The sequence below is a fragment of the Pinus tabuliformis genome, chromosome Q, assembly GCF_031772625.1.
Source record: "Pinus tabuliformis cultivar Carrire ecotype Pingquan chromosome Q, CPIR1, whole genome shotgun sequence".
Taxonomy (NCBI): Eukaryota; Viridiplantae; Streptophyta; class Pinopsida; order Pinales; family Pinaceae; genus Pinus; species Pinus tabuliformis.
In genome coordinates, this window is record NC_142296.1 from 646,949,658 (window position 1) to 646,961,716 (window position 12,059).

At 38.2% G+C, this 12,059-nt stretch overlaps 1 protein-coding gene across 1 annotated transcript; it reads right to left on the reverse strand.

Annotated features, from left to right (window-relative positions):
* Nucleotides 1-1,807: 1,807 nt before the first annotated feature.
* Nucleotides 1,808-3,074, reverse strand: LOC149221160 (heterogeneous nuclear ribonucleoprotein 1-like). The gene is made up of 2 exons (XM_089387336.1): nt 2,850-3,074; nt 1,808-2,755 (listed from the first exon to the last, which is right to left on the reverse strand). Exons 1-2 carry the CDS (start codon nt 3,072-3,074, stop codon nt 1,808-1,810), a joined length of 1,173 nt encoding a protein of 390 aa, XP_089243462.1.
* Nucleotides 3,075-12,059: the final 8,985 nt, after the last annotated feature.

The following is a 12,059-nucleotide window of genomic DNA, read 5'->3' on the forward strand; positions in this document are numbered from 1 at the left end:
TAGTAGTGAAGTAATTTAGAATGACAATAAGTGGTTTGTTCCATTATACTTTTTTATCCTTAGAATTAGAGGTATAAGGGATTATATTTTCCATAAAAAAACACTTATTATTATAGGTTAGATGTGTAGATGTAATGTAAGTATGTAAACAATTTTAAATGTCAGCCCAATTAAAAAATTAAAAATAAAAGTAAAAATGATATCGGGGATGAGTGTAAACATTTAAATATTGGCTCAAATAATAATAAAAGTTAAAGTAATAAACAAGTTAAAAGTAATAAATAAAAATTTAAAAGTAATATATACATAGTATCGAGGATGAATGTAAACATTTAAATGTTGGCTCAATATGAATTTTATTGTATTTTGATTTTGTTATTAACTTTTGAATAAGCTTTGTTACAATACCGAGTCAATACCATAGCTTATTAATACCACATGCCCAAAAACCATAACCTATTTCACAACCAAAACATTTTATAATAATACGATTTTCTTAACCATGGATATTCATCCCCACTTTACTGCAGATATTATTAACTTGTAAAAAATAGGCTTTGTTACAATACCATGGGCCAATACCATGGTTTATCAATACCACATGCTCAAAACACATAACTTATTTCACAATCAAAATATTTTATATCAGTATGAAAATATTCTTAATCATGGATATTCACTTCCACTTTACCATGGATATTATTAACTTGCAAATATGCTTTGTTACAATACCATGGGCCAATATCATGGCTTATCAATACCACATGCCCTAAAAACATAACTTATTTCAAAATCAAAATATTTTATAACAATATGAAAATATTCTTAGCCATGGATATTCACCCCCACTTTACCATGGATATTATTAACTTGTAAATAGGCTTTGTTACAATACCATGGCTTATCAATACCACATGCCCAAAACTCAAAACTTATTTCACAATCAAAATATTTTATAACAATATGACAAGATTCTTAACCATGGATATTATTAACTTGTAAATAGGTTTTGTTATAATACCATGGCTTATCAATACCACATGCCCAACAACCATACCTTATTTCACAATAAAAAATATTTTATTTTAATTTTATTTTATAGCATTTTTTTTAATGAATCTAAAATGAGAGAGAGAGAAGGGAGCAATGGAGAGAGAGTGAAAGAGGAGAGCTGGAGGGAAGAGAGAGAGGAAAAAAAGGGGAAGAGAGAGAGAGAGAGATAGATAGATAGATATAACGAAAAAATGTGTATAGAGAGAGAATAAGAAAGGGACACATAGATACAAATATAAATATTATATAGTATTATATAACTATCCTAGATCCATCTCAACCCCAGATCAAGAGGGTCAGGACGGATCAAATCTCTCAAGGTGCAATGATTTCCTCAAATTCGAAGCTCAAAAAATAAGTTTGCACGTTGAGAGATTAAATCCAGATAGACTTGATAGATCTAAATTTTCATTAAGATTGTAATTAAAATACAATTCATATAATAAAATATCTCAAAAGTAAAAATAATAAAAACGTAAAAATAATAAAAACTCATCGTTAAAAATATGTTTAAAATACTTATACTTAGCCAATAAAATTATAAAAATATTTTTGTATTCTCATGATCAAATTCTCACTGATTACTCTTGATTAACCACGATACATGTCTAAGAGCATCTTCTCTACTGCCAGATAATCTAGTACACGGCTCCTTGATATGCTATAAGCCTGACTCAACTCCCACAGTCTTTCTTGCTGTTGATCTCGTTCTCTTAGAGGAGTCTCCATTAACAGAGCTGCGACATGTGTCCCTCTATGCATCTCCATATCCCACACTTCCTGAGCCATAAGGTGCGACTTCCATTTCAAACATATTGTTCTGTGTTTCATAACCAACATTGCTGCCATTTGACTGCCCATTGTCAACTTGATCTGCTCCATAGGGATTAATGCCCATACTCCATGGGTCTTCATATCCAACAAAGCTACCTGTGTTTCCATAAGGCATGGCTGGAGCACCCCACATACTTGAACCTGGAGTAGGTGTAGCACCATTGCCATATAATCCTCCATTCCCTGCATTGTCTGCTTCATAGGCAACAGGACCTCCATGGCTAATGGGAGCTCCTCCGTAGATGCTAGGACCATAGCCAGGAAAATTGTTTACAAAACTAGTGTTACCATAGCCATTACCATTAATGGCAAGTCCATATCCTGCAACAGTTCCATAACTGGAAACATTATACCCAGCAGGTCCATATGAAGAGTAGCTCCATGTTTCTCCCACTGCAGCAGTATAACCAATGTTCATTGGAGGAGCATCGTCCGCTGAAGGAATTGGAGTGGAATTGACGCCATGCGCATTGCTGAAGCTAAAATTCCCTCCTCTACCTACAGGAAAACGACCATGGCCACTAGAAAGCTCCTTGGGCACTGATCGTTTGACTTCAACCCTCTTCCCATTGAGCTCATAAAAGGGCGTTTGCACAATAATATCCACAGTATCTTCTGAGTCAAATGTGATGAAGCCAAACCCTCGAGATGAGTGAATTATGGGATTATACATCACAACTGCATGGGTGATTGTACCAAACTGGTTAAAATATTCCCTCAAGTCATTCTCAGTAACAGTGGGTGGTAGGCCACCAACAAATATCTTCTTTGTCCTACTTTGATTTTGGCCACCATAACCATGTGCAATATCCCTACTCCTATTTATGTTATTCTGCTCATCTCTGGAAATTGCTTTTCTAACTTGCACCTAAATATTTGCAGAAGAAGATAGTAACATGAACTAGTTATAACATGCTACTCATAAATCTTCAGGTCATGAGAAAAGAAGAAAATAAACTTACCATTCGGCCATCGATGTTGTGCTTGGAATCCATGAGAAGTCTTTCTGCCACAGCTGGATCTTCCAAAACAAGAAAGCCAAACCCTCGTGACCTGCCTGTGGACCTGTCTTTCATGATCACCACTTCCACTAAATCACCAAATGTCTTAAAATAATCCTTCAGCCGCTCCTCTGTTGTCTCCCATGGTATCCCACCAAGAAAAACCTTCCTCTGCTTTGATTCCATATTACACCAAATCTGCTTCACACAAACACCAAATATCAAATCCGAATAATACAACCAAGACAAGAATCGTACAGTTCGGCAGATAATTAAAAGGAGAATAAAAGAGATTCTGCTTTGCGCACCGTTTAGAATAAAAAACAGAGCAAAATTGATTATAAAACTCGATCGATAAAGCAAGATGGAAGAAATGGCCTGCGGTATGAATATTTGTATCGAAGCAGGCTCTGGAGAATTACCGATGCCCCACGAGGATCTGTTCACCGCATGTGTTTGTTTTTAATCTCTATTGTGATCATCTCTATTTATAAATGAATGCGTGTTCAAAAGATGGTGGTGCTCGTAAGCGGGGACCTTCCACCGACGTGAAAGGACTCTGAATTAAAAATATAATAATAAATTAATTTCATTATTGGTTAAAAAATTATCTTGGCGAGAATGATTGTTATGTTGCAGTGATCATGGGTGCTTTCTAGCGTTATTGTAATAGCTTAACTTGGGTGCTTTCAAACGTTATGGTAATAGCTTATGAAGAATGGCTGTTATCTTGGAGTTATCTTGGGTGTTTTCAAGCGTTATTGTAATAGCTTTGATATTGATGTTGATATTAATTTTGAAATTATTTATTAAAAAAACATATATATAGATATATATTTAAATAATAAAATGTTCTACATTAATAATTTAATGATATTTGATTATTAGTAATATTATAGTATTTTTTATAATAATTAGTAGGTTTTATTTAACAAAAAAATATATAATAATAATTTACTTTTGAAGTTATTGTGAAGTAAGACATTAAATTGGTGTATGGGATTTGACTATTAAAATTTACAAAGGTGTATAGATTCTATTTTACAATGGACTTGAACTTGTGATCTATTGGGAGGAAACACCTGTTTTTAACCATTAAGTCAATGTAACATGAATATTTTAAATTTATTTGATAATAGAATTTTGAAAGTAAGGTCATACTAAAAAAAAAAAAAATGTTATGCATGTCTTCTCAACATCATGTAAAATAGTTCAGCGTGTATATTATCTTACAAACTATAGTAATACAAGTAAAATTCAACAAAATATTTAATATTTAAGAAAAAAACAAATTCTATAGCCATCTTGAATTTTAGTGTCACACTCCACTTAGAACTATGGTCCTTCATTTTCCATATGTTGGAAATACTGAGAGGGGGGGTGAATCAGTATTTCTTACTTTTCACTATTGTTTTACTAGTTAAAACATATATGTTCAGAACACAAAATAAACAGCAGGAATAAATGCTTTTATTCATATAACTGTGCAGTAAAATAAATACAATAAATAGATGTTCACAATCTGTTGCCAAGCTCCAACTTGGACTTTGGTGAGGCTCCAACCTCCAGAGCACCAACTCTATTTTGCCAAGACACCAATCTTGGACTTAGGAGCACCAACTCCCAAGGACTTCAATCCTGTTTAATTCAGAGGCTCCAACCTCTTTGGTATACACTGGTGTGCTGCTGCACTCTTTTCAGCTACCACTGCATCTGCTACCTCCTTTGCTTCTGCTGCTTCCACTATCTCATACTCAGGTTATCCCATCTGCCAACAACAACATCAGTTCTCTGTTTTTGCTGCTTTTATATGTTCCATGCCCCTGTCCATTCGTTTCCTCTTACATGCTGGCTCTTTGGCTTCCTCCTCAGTGGCTATCATTTCCTCTGACTCACTTGATCGCTTGGCACTTCGGCTTCCCATTTCTTTGCTTCTTCTGTCTATACAAGTGTTCCAATATTCGCAGGACGCGTTGTATCAATGGCAAGCATTGAGTCAACGTAGAGGACTATATTTATAAGACTGTAACAGCGCTGCTTTTATGTTTATCAGAGACCGCTCAAGCACTTTAATCACCCATCAAAAGCCACCTTTTATTGGTGCTTTAGTACTATCGGAAGCCACCGCCCAACCGTGTCCACACATACAATTAACACAAGCATTTCAATATATGTCTTAAGGCTTAAACCCACAGCCACATATAATATATGGGAATCATTATAAAACCCCTTCATAAAGATTTCGGTCACATATACATTACTACACAGGAACCCATGTAAATCCGCTCAATTGAACATTCGCGGATTTCAAATCTTATCCGCCCGCCTTTATAGTTATCGGCGGGTCCGGATTTCGGCGATCACAATAAAACTCTTAAGGCCTGACCTCCGATGAGGAGCGGACCCGATGCTCTTTTAGACTCCCTTTAATATTGTTTCGGGTCTGATGAACATCGGCGTTCGCTGTAAACAATAGACCCATTCCTCCGATGTAACGCGGACCCGATCTCCCATTCAACCATCCTCTATATAATTTCGGCTCCGGATGATTTCGGCGATTTCGCTAATCGCTACCTCCGTTGCTCCGATGCGCTATAAGGGTTCTGCGGACCCGATGTGGCTATATATTCTGCTCTATAAGATTTCGGCTCCGGGTCCTTCGGCGATTTCGCTGATTGCTACCTCCGAAATGATACAAGTCCTCCGCAGATGCGATGTTAATATATATTCCCTTTAAAGCTTCCATCGGGTCCGCCACCACTTATCGCAATCGGAGGATTGGGGTGGACGGCCCTTTATGCTGCGGATGCGATATATTATAAACCAAATATGAAATGCCATCGGGTCCATTGTAATCGGGTCCATTGCGATATGCCATCGGGTCACTTAGCCGAAACTCCGATGCGCCGATATGGCGAAATATATATATATATATATATATATATATATATATATATATATATATGCCATCGGGTCCATATGTGCCGAAACATATTTAACTTGTGTTGTTTCCGCCAAAAAAGAAAAAAAGCCTTTGATTATTGTAAATGCATATATGTAGATTTTGGGCGCTCAAACACTCCCGATAACATTAATACATGCATATGTGGGTTTCCATTGCCCGAACAACTCCTGATAGTATTAATGAAGGCATATATGGGTTCTGAGGCATATATGGCTCTGTTTGCTTCATTTGCTCCTCTAATGGCTCCTCTTGCTCCGATATGCTCCTATAGCTCCTCCGATGGCTCCTCTTGCTCCGATATGCTCCGATAGCTCCTCCGATGGCTCCTCTTGCTCTGATATATGTGGCTCCTCCAATATGGTCTGCTCCTCTTGGCTCCGATATGCTCTGATAGCTCCTCCGATGACTCCTCTGATGGCTCCTCTTGGCTCCGATATGCTCTGTCTCCTCCTCTTGAATATTGCCATATTGACATCAATGACAATCTGTGTCCAACAATCTCCCCCTTTGTTATTGATGGAAATATTCTTCTGCTTTCTCCCCCTTTGACATCAATGGCAAAGGAATGCATACGAACTCCCCCTGTCAAGTTGCTCCCCCTGTCCTGCTACATCTTTATGAATAGACTTGAGTGATGATAAAAAAATAACCCCCATCTTTTGTCGCAGGTGTTCGAATGCTTCCCGAGGAAGAGGTTTAGTGAAAATATCAGCTATCTGCTCCTTAGTACTTATATATTCCAGAGCGATGTTTTGTTCAGCTACTTGCTCACGGAGGAAATGATACTTGATTGGTATATGTTTGGTTCTTGAGTGCATCACTGGATTTTTACTGAGACTGATAGCACTAGTGTTGTCACAATAAACAGTAATTGGTTGATCTGTACATATGTTTACATCCTTTAGCGCTTCCTTCATCCATAGTATCTGAGTACAACAGTCTGCTGCAGCAATATACTCGGCTTCGGTTGTGGATAATGATATGGATGATTGTTTTTTGCTGAGCCATGATACCAAACAGTCTCCTAGGAAGAATGCATTTCCACTAGTACTTTTCCGATCATCTATATTTCCAGCCCAATCAGCATCAGTGTATGCAGTTACAGTCAATGTTGAACTCTTTGGATACCAGAGACCAAAATCAGAAGTTCCCTTCAAATATCTCAGAATTCTTTTTACAGCTAATAAATGAGATTGTTTGGGAGCCGATTGAAATCTTCCCACCATTCCTACTGCTTGCATTATGTCAGGTCGTGTAGCTGTTAAGTATAGGAGGGATCCAATCATTGACTTGTAATGAGTTGCATCTACTAGAGGGGAGTCATCATCTTTGCTCAGTTTGCAGTTTGTGGTCATGGGGGTGGTCATGGGTGCACAATCCTCCATTCCATATTTTTTGAGAATGTGTTTTAGATATTTGGCTTGAGATATATACAATCCTGCTCTGGTTTGAGATACTTGAAGTCCAAGGAAGTGGGATAGTTCACCTATCATTGACATCTCAAATTCTCTCGCCATGCTTTGAGAAAATTCATGGCTCATTTCATCATTACTACTAGCAAAAATCAGATCATCGACATAAATAAGAGCAACTAGTAACTTACCTTGATCTGTCTTTATGTATAGATTGCTTCCAGCCACTCCCTTTTTGAAGCCTTGTTGTTGGAAATAGTTATCCAGTCTTGCATACCAAGCTCTAGGAGCTTGTTTCAGCCCATACAAAGCCTTTTTCAACTTACAGACTAGGTCCTTTCCTGCTGTCAGATCAAAACCTTCTGGCTGCTCCATGTAGACTTCCTCCTTGAGTTCCCCATTTAGAAATGCTGATTTCACGTCCATTTGATAGATTTTGAATCCTTTCGAGCAAGCAAATGCTAAAAACATCCTGATAGCTTCCATACGGGCCACTGGTGCAAACGTCTCTTCAAAGTCAACTCCTTCAATTTGCGAATAGCCTTTGCAAACAAGTCTTGCCTTGTTTCTGATAACTTGTCCTTCCTCATTCATTTTATTTTTGAACACCCATTTGGTTCCTATTATGTTTTTGTCCTTCGGACGAGGTACCAGTTCCCATGTTTTGTTCTTCTCAATTTGGGACATTTCTTCTTCCATTGCTTTTACCCAATGAGGATCCTTACTTGCTTCTATGAATGTTTCTGGTTCTATCATAGATAGGAGGGCAATGGCTTTTCTCTTGGGTGAGGTTGTTATCCTTCTTCTGGTCTACACACCTTCATCTTTATCGCCAATGATCTGTTCTTCTAGATGGTATCTTTCTACATACTTCATCTTTGAAGGAATATGAGACGGTTCTCTTTCCTCTTCTTCTTCTTCGTCATCTGTCTCTTCTTCTTTAGATTCTTCTTCTTCAATGAGAAAGTCATCTTCCTGTTCTTCAATTTCCTTTTCTGGAAGATCTTCATCAACCTTAACATCGATGCTTTCCACTATTTTCTTCAGTCGAAAATTGTAGCACTTGTAAGCCTTGCTCCGTGGAGAGTACCCAAGAAATATCCCCTCATCAACCCGAGAATCAAATTTTCCAGGTGAACCATCATTTATTTTTATGAAGCACTTGCTTCCAAATATTTTGAAGTACTTCACCGAAGCAGGTCTTCCTTTCCATAGCTCATAAGGATTTTTGTCACAATTTGGTCTTAATTGAGTCCGATTCAATGTATAGATAGTTGTCCCTACTGCTTCCCTCCAGAATTTAGGTTGTAGGTCTGTTGCTAACAACATGGTTCTTGCCATTTCTTGGACAGTTCGGTTTCGTCTTTCAACTACCCCATTTTGCTGAGGTGTTCTGGCAGCCGAGAATTCCCTTTTAATTCCATGAATATTGCAGAACTCACTGAACTCGTTTGATGTGAATTCTCCTCCTCTGTCTGTTCTGAGACACTTAATTTTTGAATCTTTTTTGTTTTCTATAAGGGCTTTTAGATTCTTAAAACACTCAAAAGTTACAGATTTATACTTTATGAAATATATCCACATCATTCTAGTATAATCATCAACAAATAACACAAAGTACCTTTCTCCTTGGAGTGCTTGATTTCTAGTTGGCCCACACACATCAACATGGATGATCTCCAAGGGCTTTGATGTACAGTGTTCCTTTGTCTTGTGGCTAGTTCTGGTCTGTTTTCCATGTTGACATGGACCACACACTGCTTGCTTTGGTTTGGACAACCTTGGGATGTCTTGTACAGCTTTGATTTTGCTGATATTGACCAGATTTTCGAAGCTGGTATGTCCAAGTCTTTTGTGCCACAACCAACTCTCATCTGCCTGACTCAAGTAGCATTTGTTTTCCTGAATCTTGTTCAGAACGTAAATATTGTCTGGTGTTCTTACTCCTTTTTCCACAAGTTTCCCAGAGACAGAGTTCCTTATTTCACAGTCCTTGGTGCTGAACACAACCTTATGTCCTTGATCACAAATTTGGCTGACACTCAGAAGGTTGTGTTTGAGTCCGTCAACCAGCAGAGCATCTTGAGCTTTTCCTTTTCCATTGATCAGAGTAACTGTTCCTCTTCCTGCAATTTTTCCAGTTCCGCTTCCGAAGGACACATTCCCTTCCTTTTTGCTCAGTGAGATAAATTTCCTTCTGTCTCCTGTCATGTGTCTGGAGCATCCACTATCCACAAACCACTGGTTTCCATTATTTTGCGCAAATAGAGCCAGGCCACATTTTTCCATTGCAGAGGTCTTGCTACTCATCTTTCTTCCTTTGAATGGGCAGTTTTGTTCATAGTGTCCATTATTGTAGCAAAAAGAGCAAGTCAGATCAAATTTAGTCAAGGGATCGAATGAATTGAAGGTTTTGATTTGTCCCTGTCTTTTGGGAGCAAATGAGTTGATTACTCGGTCCATTTGTGTTGTCTTTTCACTTCCGCGAGACATGCAGTGTCTAGCTTGGTGACCGAAGTTTTTACAGTGAAAACAGTGTCCAAGAAATATGGTTTTGAAGCAACCACGGTTTAATTCGCCTCCCTTTCTGAGAATTACTCCTCCCTCGTCCTTTGGATTTTTGATGGGCCCTTGGTGGAGTAAAGGTTTGTATTTGTTGTAGTGTCCATGATTCGACTCCACATTCTTCTTTGGAATAACTCTTTCTTGATTCTTGGAATCTGGGATGCACTTTTGATAAGATACTTTTTCATCTTTTGGGTTGCAGGAAAGTGCATCAGTATAACTTTTCGCACTATTCTTAGTGCTTGAGGATTCTCCCTTGAAACCTATTCCAGACTTATCATGTTGAGGTTTTTGATTTTTCAGAATAGTATCAAGTATTTGAGAGATTTTACAGCCCTTTTTAATTTGCTCCAACTCCTTTCTCAGAGATACTACTTCGGCCTCACGTTCTTCACAAGTCTCTTCTTTTTCCTTAAGCTTTGTTTCCAAGAGATCTTCTCTCCTTCTTATTTCCTCGTTTTCCACTTTGAGAGAGATAATTTTGTTCCGTAGTTTCTCGTTCTCTTCAATGGCACTTATTAACAGTTCATCCACATTTCCTTCTTGCCCCGAGTCATCATCATCTGTGAGTGCCATGAATAATGCTTCTTGGCTTTCATCATGATCGCTTTCCTCATCTGATTTCCTTTTGATGACCATAAACTCATCCTCATCAGACTCATCTTGCTTGGAGAGAAGGTTTTTCTTATTGAACCCTTTCTTTTTGTATGTCATTCTTTTAGAATTTCTTTCATCATCACTGTCATGTTTATTAGGACATTTTACTGCATAATGGCCTATTTTACCACATTTAAAATAGATAAGAGGATACTTGCCTTTAAGCTTAGATCCTTTCTTCAGCTTTCGTACATATTGAGCCAATTCGGATTCCACATCTGACTCATCACTACAGTCATTCCTTTCTTTCCCTTTCTTTGACTTTGAGGCTTTGAATGCTGCATCTTTGGAGCTAGGACCACCTTTCCTCATTTCATAGGCAGTGAGAATTCCATGGAGTTCATCCATTTTGAGGGAGTCAAGATCCTTTGATTCTTCTATAGCACTTATTTTGGAGTCAAATATGTCTGGAAGAGACCTTAATACCTTTTGAACAATGGTACTTTCTTCAACTTTTTCATCCAATCCTTTCAGGGAATTTACCACTTCAGCTACTCGGAGGAGGTATGCTGCAATGTCTTCTTCATCTTCCATCTTCAAGCTTTCAAATTGTCTTCTGTGAGTTTGAAGCTTTGCCTTTTTTACTTTTGAGTCTCCATCGTACAAGCCAACTAGCTTCTCCCACATTTCTTTGGCAGAGTTACAGTGCATGATTTTGGTAAACTCGGAATCATTTATTCCACTAGTGATGGAGTTCATGGCCTTTGCATTTGAAATGTAAGCTTTCTTCTCATCTTGGTCTGTTGGAAGAGTAGAAGTCGCTTGGTATTCAGTTTGACAAAAATGCCAAACTTCAGGTCCAAGGGACATTAAATAGTAAGTCATTCTTTTCTTCCAAAAACCAAAGTTAGTGCCATCGAACAGAGGAGGTTTTCCTGATGCTTCATGATTTCTCATCATGGTTGCTGATCCTTCTTCAAGCTGTTAGGCTAGAATGAAGAAGCCGGCTCTGATACCAATTGTTGGAAATACTGAGAGGGGGGGTGAATCAGTATTTCTTACTTTTCACTATTGTTTTACTAGTTAAAACATATATGTTCAGAACACAAAATAAACAGCAGGAATAAATGCTTTTATTCATATAACTGTGCAGTAAAATAAATACAATAAATAGATGTTCACAATCTGTTGCCAAGCTCCAACTTGGACTTTGGTGAGGCTCCAACCTCCAGAGCACCAACTCTATTTTGCCAAGACACCAATCTTGGACTTAGGAGCACCAACTCCCAAGGACTTCAATCCTGTTTAATTCAGAGGCTCCAACCTCTTTGGTATACACTGGTGTGCTGCTGCACTCTTTTCAGCTTCCACTGCATCTGCTGCCTCCTTTGCTTCTGCTGCTTCCACTATCTCATACTCAGGTTATCCCATCTGCCAACAACAACATCAGTTCTCTGTTTTTGCTGCTTTTATATGCTCCATGCCCCTGTCCATTCGTTTCCTCTTACATGCTGGCTCTTTGGCTTCCTCCTCAGTGGCTATCGTTTCCTCTGACTCACTTGATCGCTTGGCACTTCGGCTTCCCATTTCTTTGCTTCTTCTGTCTATACAAGTGTTCCAATATTCGCAGGA